This window comes from Narcine bancroftii, chromosome 8, assembly GCF_036971445.1.
Source record: "Narcine bancroftii isolate sNarBan1 chromosome 8, sNarBan1.hap1, whole genome shotgun sequence".
In the NCBI taxonomy this organism is placed as follows: domain Eukaryota; kingdom Metazoa; phylum Chordata; class Chondrichthyes; order Torpediniformes; family Narcinidae; genus Narcine; species Narcine bancroftii.
The window spans coordinates 74,400,410-74,418,970 of NC_091476.1; the positions used below are offsets into that span (position 1 = coordinate 74,400,410).

At 37.8% G+C, this 18,561-nt stretch overlaps 1 protein-coding gene across 2 annotated transcripts in view; it reads right to left on the reverse strand.

The window, feature by feature from the left end:
• mrpl11 (mitochondrial ribosomal protein L11) overlaps positions 1-18,561 on the reverse strand; it is a 32,496-nt gene that overhangs the window by 4,686 nt on the left and 9,249 nt on the right. For both annotated transcript variants that reach the window (XM_069894153.1, XM_069894151.1), the window contains exon 3: positions 3,405-3,500. In XM_069894153.1, coding sequence (XP_069750254.1) covers positions 3,405-3,500 — 96 coding nt within the window. The remainder of the gene's footprint in view (positions 1-3,404; positions 3,501-18,561) is intronic.

Consider the following 18,561-nt stretch of genomic DNA (forward strand, 5'->3'; position numbering starts at 1 on the left):
GGGGCTCCGGTTTCCTCCCACTGTTTGAACCTTACCGGGGAGGAGATTGTGTAGGTTAACGGGGTGTAAATTGGGTGGACGGGCTCATGGGCCAAAACGGCCTGTTACCCTGTGTTGTATATCTAATTTAAAAAGTTGGGAGGTCACATTGCAGTTGTATAACACATTGGTGAGGGCCCATTTGGAGCCTTGTGTTCGGCTTTACATTGAACATTCCAACACATTACAGGTCCTTCGGCCCACAATGTTGAGCCAACCTATATAAACCTACTCAACAAATTAACCCTTCCCTCCCTCACATCTATAACCCTTAATATTTCTTCCATCCACGTGCCTGTCGAAGAGTCTCTTAAATGCTCCTAATGTTCCAGCCTCCACCCCCATCTAGGCATTCCTCTGCGTAAAAAAAAACTTACCCCTGAAGTCTCCCCTGAACTTCCCTCTCTTCACTTTGTACAGACGTCCTCTGGTGTTTGCTGCTCCCACCCTGGGAAACAGGCGCTGGCCGTCCACCCTGTCTATGCCTCTCAGAATCTTGTAGATCTAAGTCTCCTCTCAACCTTCTACAGTCCAAAGAAAAAAATTCCCAGCTCTGCTAACCTTCCCTCATTTGTTTCCCAATTCAGGCAATGTCCTGGTGAATCTCTTCTGCCCCCTCTCCACAGTGTCCACATCCTTCCTGTAATGAGGTGACCAGAACTGAACACAATACTCCGTGGGGTCTCACCAGTTTTATAGAATTGCAACATGACCCCTCAACTCCTGAACTCAATTCCCCAACTAATTAAGCTCAGCGTCCCATTGGCCTTCTTAACTACCCTATCAACCTGCGCAGCGACCTTGAGGGATGTATGGAATTGGACTCCAAGGTCCTTCTGTTCCTTCACACTGTTAAGAATCCGACCATTAACCCTGTATTCTGCCTTCAGGTTTGTCATTCCAAAATGCAACACCTCACGCTGATCCTGATTGAACTCCATCTGCCACTTTTCTGCCCAACCCGTCCATATCCCCTTGTGACCTGCGACAACCTTCGGCTCCATCCACAAGTCCTCCAACCTCATGCCACTTGCTGCAGGAAAGAGATTGTCAAGCTGGAGAGGGTGTAGAGAAGACCACCAAGAATGTTTGTAGGACTTGGAGACCTGAGTTATTGGGATAAAACATTACAGCATGGAAAACAGGCCCTTCTAGACTGTACCACACTATCATTCTGCCTAGTCCCGCTGACCTGCACCTAGTCCCTACTCCTCCCCTCCATGTACCTGTCCAAATTTTTCTTAAATGTGAAAATTGAGCCGGCATTTAGCTGGCAGCTCGTTCCACGCCCCCACTGCCCTCTGTGTGAAGAAGTTCCCCCTAAACTTTTCCCCTTTCACCCTTTACCCATGTCCTCTGGTTTGTATCTCACCCATCCTCAGTAGAAAAACCTACTTGCATTTATATAATCATATAACAATTACAGTATGGAAGCAGGCCATCTCGGCCCCTCTAGTCTGCACCAATTTAAGTGAAACTTCACCAGTTCCACCTACCTACTCCCTGCCCATAACCCTCCAACCCCCTCACATCCATACACTCATCCAACCTCCTCTTAAATGACAGAATTGACCCTGCTGCAACCACCTCTTCCGGAAGGTCATTCCACTCAGCCACCCCTCTCTGAGTGAAAAGCTTCCTCTTATGTTACCTCTAAAGCTTTGCCCCCTCACCCTTAACTTATGACCCCTCATTCCAATCTATCCTACCCTCAAGGGAAAGACCCTATTTACATCTACTCTATCTATTTCCCTCATAATTTTATCAAATCCCCTCTCAACCTTCTACACTCCAATGAATAAAGTCCCAGTCTACTCAATCTTTCTCCGTATTCTAGATACTGCAATCCCGGAAACATTTTAGTAAATCTTCTCTGCACCCTATTGATATCCTTCCTCTAATTTGGGAACCAGAACTGCACACAATATTCCAAACTTGGCCTCACCAATGCCTTGAACAGCCTCAACTTCACCTCCCAGCTCCTATATTCCATGCAATGATTTATGAAGGCCAGCATACCAAAAGTCTTCTTCACCACCCTACCTACATGCGAATCCACTTTCAAAGAACGATGAACAGTTATTCCAAGATCCCTCTGTTCCTCTGCATTCCTCAATGCCCTCCCCTCACCACATATGTCTTATTTTGATTATTCTTCCCAAAAATGAAGGACCTCACATTTATCCACATTAAACTCCATCTGCCACCTTTCAGCCCACTCTTCTAAGCAGTCTAAATCCTTCTGCAGTCCCCGAAAACCATCCTCACTATCCACAACTCCCCCTATTTTTGTATCGTCCACATACTCTGTCGATCTCCTTAATAATTTTGCACACCACTATCAAATCTCTCCTCATTCTTCTACGCTCCAGGAAATAAAGTCCTAATCTCTTTAATCTTTCCCTGTAACTTAGTTCCTGAAGTCCGGGCAACATCCTGGTAAATCTTCTCTGCCTTCCTTCTATCTTATTGAGATCTTTCCTGTAGTTTGGTGACCAAATTTGCACACAATTCTCCAAATGTGGCCTCACCAATATCTTATGCAACTTTACCACAACATCCCAACTCCTATACTCAATACTTTGATTTGTGAAGGAGAGGTTGAGCCGGCTTTGGGGGGGGGTTTTAATTCCTTGGAATGGAGGAGGGTGAGGGGTGATCTCACAGAGGCGACCATGAGAGGTGAACGCAGTGAGCTGGGGAATCGATAAGTAGAGGACAGAGGTGAGAGACTGAACAGAAACCTAAAGGGTAATGTTTTCTCTACAGGAGGTGGTGGGTGTACGGAATGGGCTGCCGGAAGAGGTGGTTGAGGCGGGTACTGTTGCAATGTTTAAGGGAGAAATAAAAATTGGACAGCAGGTCACGCAGCGCCCACAGGAAGCGAAGGGCAACCAGTATTTTGGGCCTGGGCCCTTTGTCAAGGGGCTAGGTGCCTGAATAAAGGGGTTGAGGGAGGGAGGAGGCCACCCTCTACTTCATGAGGTTCATCAGCACTTTTACATATTGCCGATACATGGATAGGGATGGGTTTAGACTAGGGGCCCCATCCCTGTCCATCCGCCACCGCCCCATCCTCATCCATCTGCTACCTCCCATCCCCGACCAGCTCTGCCATCACCCAAAGGTTTCCACGCTGTGAAGGATCAAGGATTCCATGAAGTTCTCAATGGTCTAAAACGTGGGACCAGTGTGGGTGGGACACTTGGGTCAGCATGGGGCAGTTGGGTCAAAGGGCCTTGTTTTCACACCAGATCGCCGTTTCCTTGTTTACAGCAGTGTCACAGATCTTCAGTGGCACTCCTTGAGAAGACCAGAGGCAGGGCAAGTCACCGGAGGAACAGCAGTCTCTCGTTTAGACTCACATTGACGATGATCTTGATGGGCAATGGGATACCCTCTTTCATCTCCTTGGTCCTCTCGTTGAACTCCTTGCAGAACTGGCCAATGGGAATCCCTCGCTGCAGATGGAAGACATGGGAGTCAGTTACACGGCACCTCCCAGCTCTGCACCACCCCACTCCTCCACCCATGGCTGCATCGGGGCCTGGGTTGATAAATCCCGGGGAAGGCTGGAGTAAGCAGCAAAGGGTCGCCCAGTCCGACACAGGCAGACATCTGTAAGGCATGGACCTCAAGAAAGCAGCCAACGTCATGACGAACCCCTCTCACTGTCACCTTCAGGCAGAAGGTACTAAAAGCTGAGGACCAGCACCTTTAAGTTATTTTCCCCCAACAGTTATCGGGCTCTTGAACCTCCCTGTACCACCCTAATCCTAATCTACTCTGGGACCACCAATACTATTTACTGTTGTGAAATAAAACAGAAATGTAATATTACATGAAATTTACCTCCCATGGAGGCTAAGATTCTCCATTAGCGATACCCGGTGTATGAGAGAAGGAGAAGCAAAAGGGAGTCCTTTCATTGACACTGAGTGTCCATGGATTTGCATCCCGCAGACTCCTGTTCAATCCGCCGGCCGGACCTGAGCTCCCTTCGGGAGCCCTCGTCCTCAGCACCCTCTCGAATCCTGGTTCTGAAACTTGGTTCCCATGAGCCGGCCTCCAGCAGCCCGAGTGGGTCCTTTGACCTCTAGTTTTTAATCTCTCCTCAGTGAGGAAAGGCCGGAAGGAGTCACGTGATGGAGTAGTGGCCGGCAGGGGAATACCAGCTCTCTCCAGAAAAGAAGAAATAAAGTGAAGAAAATACAAAGTTCAAGAAATACAAAACATAACAAATAGAAGATAAAGTTGTGGAGAAAAGAAAGAAAATGGCATCCAAGAAGGAAAAAGTAAAAACAACGGGAAAAAAAGAAGAAAAGACGCCAGAAGAGAAAGGAGAAGGCGTTACCTGCATGAAGAAACAGGGAGCCGTCGTGGAAAAGAGAGCCCGTTCTCCAAGGTTGGTGATGACCCCGCAGAGTCGCTACCCCTCCCCCCACCCCCCGACCGCTGGACTGCAAAAATGGCTCTTTGAGCCAAACAAAAGTGCGCTTACTAAGGAAAAGGAGAACACCGACAGGAGGGGGGCTCAGCTGAGGACCAGGCAAACACAACGCAACCAGCTGAGGGATGCCCGGCACCAGGGCTCTCAGCTGGAAGAAGAGGAAAGCGACAGGAAAGGGAGTGAAAGGAAAGAAGAGCAGCAGCAGGAGGCTCAGTTGAGTAGCTCAGAAGAAGAGAACCAACAGCAAGAGGCCAAGCAAGAAGAAACCCAGCAAAGTGAGACAAGCAACTCATCAGGAAAGTCAGAAGAGACACAGATACAAGGAAGAGAAGAAGAAGACACAAACACAGGTACAGACACAGAAGAAGAGGAAGAAGATGACCAAGATCTGCACAGAGAAACAGAAGGTAAAATAGATGGACGGAATATAGATTTTAAAAAAATTTCCAAGAACAAATGAGAGCATTAAAAGAATGGTTGACATTAGAATTTAGTGAAATTAAAAGAAAAATGAAAAGTACAGAAGAAAAAGTGAATAGAATAGAGCTGGTCATGACAGAAATAGGGAAAAGATTAGAAAATATGGAAGAACAAGAAATGGCTGTAGAAATGGAAGTGAATGACTTAAGAAAAAAATTGGAAGAAAGTGACAAAAAAGTTAAAGAGAAACAAGAGTTGTTCACTCAGAAAATGAATATAATGGACAACTATAATCGGCGAAACAACATAAAGATAGTGGGCCTAAAGGAAGATGAAGAAGGCACAGATATGAAGGAATTTATAAAAGAATGGATCCCCAGGGTCCTGGGAATGACAGAAATACAGGAAGGAATGGAAATAGAAAGGGCACACAGAACACTAGCTCCGAAACCACAGACACATCAAAAATCAAGATCTGTTTTTGTAAAATTTTTGAGATACACGACAAGAGAAAATATACTGGAGCGGGCAAGATATAAAATTAAAGAAGACAAAAAACCATTGGAATACAAGGGTCAAAAAATATTTTTTTACCCAGACATAAGTTTTGAACTCTTAAAGAAGAGGAAGGAGTTTAATACTAGCAAAATTGATCCCATGGAAAAAAGGTTATAAATTCTTTTCTTTTTCAATCTTTTTATTATTATTATAATTTATAAACACATACAGTTCAAAGAGATATAAAAAAAATACATAGTAAGTAATGAATTAATACAGAGATATTAAACAATAATATTACAGAATAAAAATATATCATAAAAAAATTTTTTGATCAGTTTAGGGTGTGAACTATCTCTAAAAAAAGATATAATTAATAACAATATATGAAAAAAGAGAAAAAAAAACCCCAAAAAAGAAGAAAAAACAAATCTGAATTTAAAAAAAAACTTAAAAAAAAAACCTACAGATATAGCTAAACCACGCCGATCTCATCTTACAGCCCAATTATCATACATAATCATAGAAAGAAAACAGAGCCAGATCAACTCACCACAAATGAAAATATTGAATAAATGGTCGCCAGGTTAACTCAAACTTAGAAGGGGATTCATAGACAGAGTTTCTAATTTTCTCTAAATTTAAACATAGTATGGTTTGGGTAAACCATTGGAAAACAGTGGGAGGATTTACCTCTTTCCAATTTAATAGTATAGATCTTCTAGCCATTAGTGTAAGAAAAGCAATCATACGATCCGCAGGAAGAGATAAATAAGTCAAATCTATCATAGGTAATCCAAAAATTGCAGTAATGGGATGTGGTTGTAAATCAATATTCAAAACAGTAGATATAATGGAAAAAATTTCCTTCCAATAATTCTGTAAAGAGGGACAGGACCAAAACATATGTGTAAGGGAAGCTGTTTCCAATTGACATTTATCACATATAGGATCGATATGAGAATAAAAGCGATGGAGTTTATCTTTAGACATATGAGCTCTATGAACAACTTTAAACTGTATTAGTGAATGTTTTGCACATAGAGAAGAAGAGTTTACCAGTCGCAGAATTTTATTCCAATTTTCATTAGAAATATGAAGGTTGAGTTCTCTTTCCCAATCATTTTTAAACTTTTCAAAAGTCCCAAATTTATTTTTGTAATTATATTATATAATTTAGATATCACACCTTTTGGAGGGAATTTTGAATATAGTATATCCTCTAAAACAGTCGTAGTCTCCCGATTGGAAAAAGAGGGTAAAGTCGAAACTAAGAAACTCCTAATCTGCAAATATCGAAAGAAATGAGATCGAGGTAAATCATATTTCATGGATAATTGTTCAAATGACATGAAAGAGTTATCCAAGAATAAATCCGAAAAGCATGTTATACCTTTAACTTTCCAGAGTAAATAAGCTTGATCAATTAGAGAGGGATGAAAAAGGAAATTTAGTACAATAGGAGTTTCCAAGATAAAATGACTTAGGCCAAAAAATCTCCGGAATTGAAACCATATACGTAGTGTATGTTTAGCCATTGGATTATCAATTTGTTTATATAATTTAGTAAGAGTAAAAGGGAGAGCAGCTCCCAAAATAGAGCTAATTGAAAAATTTTGTATCGGTTTAATTTCTAAATTTACCCAATGGGGATTTAGAGATAATTCTGAATAATTCAACCAATACCTTAAGTAACTAATATTAATTGCCCAGTAATAAATTCTAAAGTTGGGCAATGCCAACCCTCCCTCTAGTTTAGATTTCTGTAAATATTTTTTCCCCAATCTAGGATTCTTGTTTTGCCAGATATACGAGGACAATTTAGAATCGACCTTATCAAAAAAAGATTTAGGAACAAAAATAGGTATAGCTTGGAATATATATAAAAATTTAGGTAAGATCATCATCTTAATAGCATTAATTCGGCCTATCATGGATAGGGATAATGGTGACCAATTGGTAAGTAAACTGCCGATCAGGTCCAATAGAGGGAAAAAATTAGTCCTAAACAAATCTTTATGTTTTTTAAAAAGGTTATAAATTTATGTTAAGATATCCAGCTGTGCTTAAAATATTTATCCCTGGGGAGTAAAACAGACTGTTCTCAGATCCGGAGGTAGCATGATAATTTGCAGAATGCCTGTAAGACAGAAGGAGAGATGAAGAGACATCACAAGAATGAAGAACAGTGATAAAATACATATAAAGATGTAAAAATAATGTATATGAAAGAACTAAAGAAGGGAAGAAAGGAAGTAAGTGGAAAAAAAAGAGGGTGAGGTTTGTTATATGTGAAGTAAAAAGTCTTTTCTGGGGGGGGTTTGGGAGGGAGAAAATAACCGTCACTGCGAAATCAGTTGACGCTTGTGAGCGGGTTTGCAATCCAAATGGAGAAGGGAGTTGTGGTTGCCCGGCAAGGGATAAGGGGAAACTCAGAGGGGGGGGGGGAATATTTGGGGCTAAGGGAATATTAGATGTGGGAGTTGATGAAGTATTTTATGTTTTAAATGTGTTGTCATACATTGAGTTTAAAAAGGGAAAACTGAGAGATGAAAATGGGGAAAACGGGGATGGTGGTGGTGAGGAAGCAGAAATGAGGTGTAAACAGGATATGACATGGCCATGTTGAACTATATGACTATAAATATTAATGGAATACATTACCAAATCAAAAGGAAGAGGCTATTAAATTTACTGAGAAAAGAAAAGATATAGAATTCGTGCAGGAAATGCATCTAACTGAAGTGGAACATAATAAATTAAAGAGAGACTGGGTAGGGCACGTAACGGTAGCATCATATAATTCAAAAGCTAGAGGTGTAGCTATATTAATTAATAAAAATGGACCAATCAAAATAGAGGAGGAAATAATAGATCCAGCAGGGAGGTATGTAATTATAAAGTGTCATATATATTCAGAATTTTGGAATTTTCTCAATATATATGCACCTAATGAAGAGGATCAAAAGTTTATGCAAGATATTTTTTTGAAGATTGTAGATACGCAGGAGAATATATTGATAGGAGGGGATTTTAACCTTAATTTGTATCCAATGTTGGATAAAACTGGACAAAAGACTAGCAAAAAGAATAAAGTGGCCAAATTTATGATTAAATCAATGCAGGAAATGAAATTTATGGATATATATATGGAGGCAGCACCCAAGGGAGAAGGAATACTCATATTATTTAAGTAGGCATAAAACATACTCAAGGATTGATATGTTTTTGTTGTCGGCCCATATTCAAGGGAGAATTAGGAAAACTGAATATCAAGCTAGATTATTATCTGATCATTCACCCCTGTTATTAGCAATAGAACTGGAGGACATCCCAACAAGAACATACAGATGGTTATAAACTCCATGCTACTTAAAAGGCAGGAATTTAGAGAGTTTATTGAACGCCAAATTAAAATGTGAAAGACAAATTTATATTATGGGATGCAATGAAAGCCTTCATTAGAGGGCAGATAATAAGTTATGTAACTCAGATGAAAAAGGACTACAATCGGGAAATAGAACAGTTGGAAAGGGAGATAGTAAGTACAGAAAAGGAACTAGCAACAAGGGATGATATAACAAAAAGAAGAGAATTGGCGGACAAAAAAATAACATACGAAACATTACAAATGTATAAGGTGGAGAAGAACATAATGAAAATAAAGCAAAAAGTATTTCAAGCTCGGAGAAAAAACACACAAAATATTAGCCTGGCAACTTAAAACAGAACAAGCTAAAAGAACTGTATTGGCATCAAGGAAAAAGGACAAAGGAGGAGTCACGTGATGGAGTAGTGGCCGGACGGAGAACTCCAGCCCTCTCCAGAAAAGTCGGGAAAAACAAGAGAAAATACAAAGGCACAGAAATAAAAGTTAAAGAAAAGTGAGTATAAAGGTGGAAAGAAGATGGAGACAAAAGAAGAAAAATCAAAATCAACGGTAAGAAGAGAGGAAGAGAAGACAACGGAGGAAAAAGGTGAAGGCCTTACCTGTCCGAAGAGGCCCGCTGTGGAGAGAGGAGCCCGCTACCTCAGGTCGGTAGAAAAAGAACTACAACAATGGCTCACAGAGCCGAGTAAAAGTGCGCAACCGCGCAGGAAAAAAAACACACCGACGGGAGGGGGGACCAGCTGGGGAGTCGATCTCCACAGCCGGCAACGACAGCTGCCGAACACCTGCAGCAAGAAGAGACCACAGAAGACAATAGAAACAAGAAAGAAGAGAAGGAAAGGGCAACAAAGAAACAACAGATGGCCAACCCAGAGGAAGAAGAAGAGGAAGAATACAGTGAAATAGATGAAGGGAAAGGCAAGGTAAAGGATATACTTTCTCTTGTTAGAGGATACATGGAGTCATTTAAAGAATGGCAAACACAGGAATTCAATGATTTAAGAAGAAGAATAAACAACACAGAAGAGAAAGTGAATAAAATAGATATGACCTTAACAGAAATGGGGAAAAAAATGGACAAGATGGAAGAACGGGCAGTAGCAGCAGAAATGGAGGTAGAAGACTTAAAAAAGAAATTGGAGGAATCTAATAAAAAAACTAAAGAGACACAAGAACTACTAGCTCAAAAAATAGATATAATGGAAAATTATAACAGAAGAAATAACATAAAGATAGTGGGCCTTAAGGAAGATGAAGAAGGCAAGAATATGAGGGAGTTTATAAAAGAGTGGATCCCTAAGACCCTAGGATGTCCAGAACTACAGCAAGAAATGGAAATAGAAAGGGCACATAGAGCATTGGCCTCTAAACCACAACCACAACAAAAACCAAGATCTATTGTAGTAAAATTCCTAAGATATACTACAAGAGAAAAGGTACTGGAGAAGACAATGGAAAAAGTAAGAGAGGGCAACAAACCACTGGAGTATAAAGGGCAAAAAATCTTCATTTATCCAGATATAAGTTTTGAACTCCTAAAGAAGAGAAAAGAGTTCAATACAGCAAAGGCGATTTTATGGAAGAAAGGGTATAAATTTATACTGAAGCATCCTGCGGTATTGAAAATATTTATTCCAGGACAACAAAACAGACTGTTCTCGGATCCAGAAGAAGTACGAAAATTTGCAGAACAATTACAAAAATAGACTGAGGGATGAAGACGGGTAATGAGAGTAAAAATGATCACGATTGATATGTATGTGGGTAAAGACAAAAATAGACTGAGGGATGAAGACGGGTAATGAGGGTAAAAATGACCACGATTGATATGTATGCGGGTAAAGAGGTATAAGAGTGAATAGAGACAATGTGCATACGTTAAAGTATCTGTAATTAGAGGAAAATATAGGTAGTATAGACAAGAATTAATAAGGGAAGGTAATGGAATAGAGAGAATAAGGAGGAAATTAAAAGAGTGACCTTTGTGACATATGAAAAGTGAAATCTTTTCTGGGGGGGGCTGGGTGGGGGAAAAGAGCGGTCACTGCAAAATCAGTTGACGCTTGCGAGTGGATTCGCAAATCCAAATGGAGAGGGGAGATGTGGTTGTCCGACAAGGGATAAAGGACAACTCAGGAGGGGAAGGGGAGATTGGGGATAAAGAAGATAGAAATAGGAGAATAAGGAAAATGTTAGATGTTGTAGGAATGTTGTCTTGTAAAGAGTTGAAAATAAGAAAACTGAAATGGAAAAGGAGGAAAGGTAATGATGGAAAAACGGAAAGAGAAGATAAACAAAATATAAAATGGCTACGCTGAACTATATGACTATAAATATTAATGGAATACATAACCAAATTAAAAGGAAGAAACTACTAAACTTACTGAAAAAGGAAAAAATAGATATAGCATTTGTCCAAGAAACACACTTAACTGAATTGGAGCACAAGAAATTAAAGAGAGATTGGGTAGGACATGTAATAGCAGCATCGTATAATTCAAAAGCAAGAGGAGTGGCTATATTAATTAGCAAAAATATGCCATTTAAAATAGAAGAGGAAGTAATAGATCCAGCAGGGAGATATGTTATGGTAAAATGTCAGATATATTCGGAGCTTTGGAATCTACTTAATATATATTCACCTAACGAAGAAGATCAAAAGTTTATGCAAGATATCTTTTTGAAGGTAGCTAATACGCAAGGGAACATACTACTAGGAGGGGATTTCAATCTGAATTTGGATCCAAATATGGATAAAACAGGGAAAAAAATTAACAGGAAGAACAAAGTAACCAAATTTATAATTAAATCAATGCAAGAAATGAAACTTGTGGACATATGGAGGAAACAAAACCCAAAAGAAAAGGAATACTCATACTACTCGACTAGACATAAAACATACTCAAGAATAGACCTATTTTTGTTATCAGCTAGTATGCAGGATAGAGTAAGAAAAACAGAACATAAAGCGAGAATGCTATCGGACCATTCACCCTTAATACTGACAGTAAAGCTAGAGGACATCCCTCCAAGAATGTATAGATGGAGATTAAACCCCATGCTACTTAAAAGACAGGATTTTAGAGAATTTATTGAAAAACAATTTAAAATGTATTTTGAAGTAAATACGGAATCAGTGGAAGATAAGTTTATACTATGGGACGCAATGAAAGCATTCATTAGAGGGCAAATAATAAGTTATGTAACCAAGATGAAGAAGGACTATAATCAGGAAACAGAGCAGTTGGAAAGGGAAATAGTAAACATAGAAAAAAAATTAGCAATAAAGGAAGATACAACCAAAAGAAGAGAATTGGCGGATAAAAAAATAAAATATGAAACATTACAAACATATAAGGTGGAGAAGAATATAATGAAGACAAAACAGAAATATTATGAACTAGGTGAAAAAACACACAAAATCTTAGCATGGCAGCTTAAGACAGAGCAAACTAAGAAAATGGTATTGGCAACAAGGAAAAAAGACAAACAAATTACATATAATCCAAAAGAAATTAAGGAAAACTTCAGAGAATTCTATGAACAATTATACCGAACTGAAAACGAAGGGAAAGAAGGGAAAATAGATGAATTTTTGACGAAAATTGAACTACCAAAACTACAAATAGAGGAACAAAATAAATTAACAGAACCATTTGGAACAGTAGAAATACAAGAGATAATAAAAAAATTACCAAATAATAAGACACCAGGAGAGGATGGACTCCCAATAGAATTCTACAAAACATTTAAACACCTATTAATACCGCCCCTCCTGGATGTAATCAACCAGATTGATGAGACACAAAACTTACCAGATTCATGTAAAACAGCAATAATTACAGTGATACTAAAACAAGGGAAAGATCCACTCTCACCAGCGTCATATAGACCAATATCTTTGCTAAACACAGATTATAAGATAATAGCTAAACTATTAGCAAACAGATTAGCAGAACAGGTACCGAAAATGGTAAATTTAGACCAAACTGGATTTATCAAAAAAAGACGCACAACAGACAATATTTGTAAATTTATTAACTTAATTCATGCAGTAGAAGGAAATAAAGCACCTGCAGTAGCAGTTGCTTTAGACGCAGAGAAGGCCTTCGACAGAGTAGAATGGAATTATTTGTTCAAAGTATTGCAAAAATTCAGTTTACCGGAGAAGTATATTAATTGGATTAAAGCATTATATAAGGGACCGTTAGCGAAAGTGACAGTAAATGGACGTGTATCAAAGCAATTTAACTTAAGCAGGTCAACGCGGCAGGGATGCCCACTATCACCATTATTGTTTGCGCTAGCTATAGAACCACTAGCAGAATCGATAAGAATAGATAATAATATAAAAGGAATAAAAATAAAAGACAGGGAATATAAAATCAGTCTATTTGCGGATGATGTGATAGTGTACTTAACAGAACCAGAACTATCAATAAAAGAACTATATAAGAAATTGAAGGAATATGGAGAAGTGTCGGGATACAAGATAAACGTAAATAAAAGTGAAGCAATGCCTATGAATAACGCGGATTTATCAAAATTTAAGAAGGATTCCCCATTCAGATGGCAAATGCAGGCAATAAGATACCTAGGTGTACAAATAAACAAAAATCTAGGCCAATTATATAAACTCAATTACAAACCACTAATGAAAAAATTACAGGACGATTTAGAGCATTGGAAAGAGCTACCACTAACACTGATAGGAAGGATAAACTGTATTAAAATGAACATTTTTCCAAGGATACTTTACTTATTTCAGGCATTGCCAATACAACTGACAGAAAAATTCTTCAAAGAGTTAAAGAAAATAATAAGGAAATTTTTATGGAGAGGGGGGAAACCGAGGATAGCACTAGATAAATTAACAGAATGGTATAAACAAGGAGGCTTACAATTGCCAAACTTCAAAAATTATTATAGAGCCGCACAATTAAGGTACCTATCAGATTTTTATCAAACAAGGGAAAAACCAGACTGGACGAGATCAGAATTAGATAAAATAGGGGAAAAGATACCTGAACACATATTATATAAATGGGACGAAAAATTGGTACAACATAGAACTTCTCCAGTATTACACCATCTCCTCAATATATGGAAGAAGATTCATGTAGAAAGAAATAAAACAAATTATCAATTACCAAAACTAATATTGACGCAAAATAAGCTACTCCCTTTTACAATAGACAACCTTTCCTTTAGAAAATGGGAAAAAAAAGGGATTAAAAGAATAGAAAATTGTTTTTCAGGAAGTAGATTCTTATCCTTTGAACAAATGAGAGATAAGTACAAAATAACTGGAGATACAGCGCTGGCATATTACCAACTGAGATCCTACTTGAAAGATAAATTAGGAAGCAATTTGATTTTACCAGAGGGAAGTAACCTTGAATATGTGATTACAGATACAATGTTAATCAAAAGATTTATAACAAATATGTATATTAAACTGCAAGAAAAGGAGAATGAGGAAACAAATGGTAAAACTAAACAAAAATGGGAACAAGATTTAAATATAAAGATAAAAAAGGAAACATGGGAGAAATTATGTTCTGGAACGATGAGAAATACAATAAATACGAGGCTGCGTATGATACAATATAATTGGTTACACAGACTATACATTACACCGCAAAAGTTAAATAAATGGGACCCAACAGTATCTGATAGATGTTTTCGATGTAAAAAAGAAAGGGGAACAACAATTCATGCAATCTGGACATGTGAGAGAGTAGAAAAATTTTGGGATGATCTCAATCAGATATTAAATAAAATAACAGAAAACAATATACCAAAGAATCCAGAGATCTTTCTCCTAAGTAACATAAAAAATAAAGAATTTGGAATTGACTTGGAAGATGCACAAAAAAGATTTGTTAAGATAGCCCTAGCCGTAGCAAAAAAATGTATTATGTCAACCTGGAAATTGGAAGATAATTTGAAAATACAACAATGGTATATAGAAATGAATAAATGTATTCCATTAGAAAAAATAACATATAGTTTAAGAAATAATATTGAAATATTCGAACAAGTATGGGAGCCTTACATTAAATACAATAGCGAAAACCTACCGGGAACAAACATTACCTAAGTTGATGGAAGGAGAAGAAAAGAAAAGAATGGACTCAGTAGAATTTCTGGTGTATTTTTGTTGAATGACAACATTGTCTGACTGGCTTAATGCAACCTAGATTGTATACCTAAAATGGATGAGAGGGGGGGGTGGGGGGGGTGGCTTGGGAGGAGGGAGGGGGGGGGGGGAGAAAAAGTCACTGTATATGTGTGAAAAAGAAAAAGTGTATATCATGGCTAACGTGATTTATGGTGTGAAAAATAAAAAAAATTTTAAAAAAAGGAAAAAGGACAAACAAATTACATATAATCCAATGGAGATTAATGAGAACTTTAAGGAATTTTATGAACAATTATACCAAACTGAGAACAAGGGGAAAGATGATAAAATAGTAGAGTTTTTAGATAAGATTGAACTGCCCAAAATTGCAAGAAGAGGAGCAAAACAAACTGATAAAACCATTTGAAATAGAGGAAGTACAGGATATATTAAAAAAGCTGCCGAACAATAAAACGCCTGGAGACAATGGATTCCCAATAGAATTCTATAAAACATTTAAAGAGTTATTAATTCCTCTTCTCCTGGAAGTAATGAACCAGAAAGAAGAAACACAAAACTTGCCAGATTCATGTAAGACAGCAATAATTACAGTAATACCAAAGACGGGGAAGGATCAACTAATACCAGCATCATATAGACCAATATCTCTACTTAATTCAGATTATAAGATAATAGCAAAATTATTAGCAAACAGATTGGGTGATTGTGAACCAAAAATAGTAAAACAAGATCAAACTGGATTTATTAAGAAAAGACGAAAAGCGGATAATGTCTGTAAATTTATTAATCTAATTCATGCAGTTCAAGGAAATAAGAAGCCAACAGTGGCTGTTGCTTTAGAGGCAGAAAAAGCCTTTGACTGGGTAGAATGGAATTATTTATTTAAAGTATTACAGAGGTTCAATCTACCAGAAAAATATATTAATTGGATTAAAGCGTTATATAATGGACCATTGGCGAAGGTAACAGTAAATGGATATGTATCGAACCAATTTAAATTAAGTAGGTTAACTAGGCAGGGATGTCCACTATCTCCCTTACTGTTCGCTTTAGCAATAGAACCATTGGCAGAACTGATAGGAACAGAAAATAAAATAAAAGGAATAAAAATAAAGGAGGAGTATAAAATCAGTTTATTTGCAGATGACATCATAGTATACTTAACAGAACCAGAAATATCAATAAAAGAATTACATAAGAAAATGAAGGAGGGGAGGAGTCACGTGATGGAGTAGTGGCCGGTCAGGGAATTCCAGCCCTCTCCCGAAAAGTTTAAAAAAAACACACAAAGCACAAAGGTACAAGATTAAAATTTACAATAAAGTAAAAATAAAGGTGAGAAGAAAATGGCAGCGAAGGGAGAAAAGTCGAAAACAACGGGAAGAAAAGAGGAAGAAAGAACGTCGGAAGAAGAAGGTGAAGGCCTTACCTGTCCGAAGAGGCCTGCCGCGGAGAGAGAAGCCCGCTCCTTCAGGTCAGTGGAAGTCCCGGGCTCGGGACTACAAAAATGGCTCACAGAGCCGAGTAAAAGTGCGCAACCGCGCATGCAAAAAAACAAACTGACGGGAGGGGGGAACAGCTGCGGAGTCGATCTCCACAGCTGAGAGAGACACCTGCAACACAGCAGCAGGTGAAGAACACAGAAAATAACGACAACAAGAAAGAAGAGGGTAAAAGGAAAACAAGGAAACAGCAGATGGTCAATCCAGAGGAAGAAGAAGAAGAACAGAAAGAAATGGAAGAAGAAAAAGGCAAGACAATGGATGTATCTTTTTTTAAAGAATATATGGAATCAGTGAAAGAATGGCAATTACAAGAATTTAATGAGATAAAAAGAAGAATTAAGAATGCAGAAGAAAAAATGAATAAAATAGAAATGGTCATGTCAGAAATAGGAAAAAGAGTGGAAAATAGGGAAGAACGAGAAATAATTGTAGAAATGGAAGTAGAGGACTTAAAAGAGAAATTAGAAGAATCTAATAAAAAAAGTTAAAGAGGCACATGAGCTGTTAGCTCAGAAGATAGATATAATGGAAAACTATAATAGAAGAAATAATATAAAGATAGTGGGCCTTAAGGAAGATGAAGAAGGCAAGAATATGAGAGAATTTATAAAAGATTGGATCCCCAGGGTCCTAGGAAGACCAGAATTATAGGAAGAAATGGAAATAGAGAGGGCACATAGAACTTTAGCCCCGAAACCACAACCTCAGCAAAAACCAAGATCCATTTTAGTAAAATTCTTAAGATATACAACAAGAGAAAATATATTGGAGAAAGCAATGAAGAAAATAAGAGAAGACAAAAAAAACAACTGGAATATAAAGGTCAAAAATTTTTTTTCTATCCAGACATAAGTTTTGAACTCCTGAAGAAGAGGAAGGAGTTCAATACAGCAAAAACGATCTTATGGAAAAAAGGATATAAATTTATGTTAAAGTACCCAGCGGTACTTAACATAGTTATTCCAGGACAACAAAACAGACTATTCTCGGAACCAGAGGAAGCAAGGAAATTTGCAGAACTACAAAACAAGCAGAGAGATGAAGACATGTAATGAGAGCAAAAATGACCACGAACTATATGTATGTGAGTATAGGGGTATATGTGTGTATATATATAATGTGTATACATGAATGTATCCGTATTTAGAGGAAAATATATAGAGTATAGATAAGAATTAATAAGGGAGGGAAAGGGAATAGAGGGAATAAGGAGGGAATTAAAAGAGTGAACTTTGTTACATATGAAAATTGAAATCTTTTCCGGGGGGGCTGGGTGGGGAGGAGTTACGGTCACTGCAAAATCAGTTGACGTTTGCGAGGGAATTCGCAAATCCAAATGGAGAGGGGAGATGTGGTTGCCCGACAAGGGATAAAGGGCAACTCAGTAGGGGGAGGGGAGAATGGGGTTAAAGAAGTTTTAAATAGGAGAATAAGGAAAATGTTTGATGTTTAGAAATGTTGTCTTATAAAGTGTTCAAAACAAGAAAGCAGAAATGGATAAGAAGGAAAGGTGATGATGGAGAAACGGAAAGGGAAGATAAACAAAGTATGAAATGGCTACGCTGAACTATATGACTTTAAATATTAACGGAATATATAAGCAAATCAAAAGGAAGAAACTGCTAAATTTACTGAAAAAAGAAAAAATTGATATAGCATTTGTGCAAGAAACACATTTAACTGAATTGGAGCACAAGAAATTAAAGAGAGATTGGGTAGGACACGTAAAGCAGCGTCGTATAATTCAAAAGCAAGAGGAGTAGCTATATTAATTGGTAAAAATGTGCCAATTAAAATAGAAGAGGAAATAATAGATCCAGCAGGTAGATATGTAATGATAAAATGTCAGATATATTCAGAGTTTTGGAATCTACTCAATGTATATTTACCTAACGAAGAAGATCAAAAGTTTATGCAAGATATTTTTTTGAAGATAGCAGATACGCAAGGGAACATATTAATAGGAGGGGATTTCAACCTGAATTTGGATTCAAATATGGACAAAACTGGGAAAAAAATTAACAGAAAGAACAAAGTAACCAAATTTATAATTAAATCGATGGAAGAAATGCAACTTTTGGATATATGGAGGAAACAACACCCAAATGAAAAG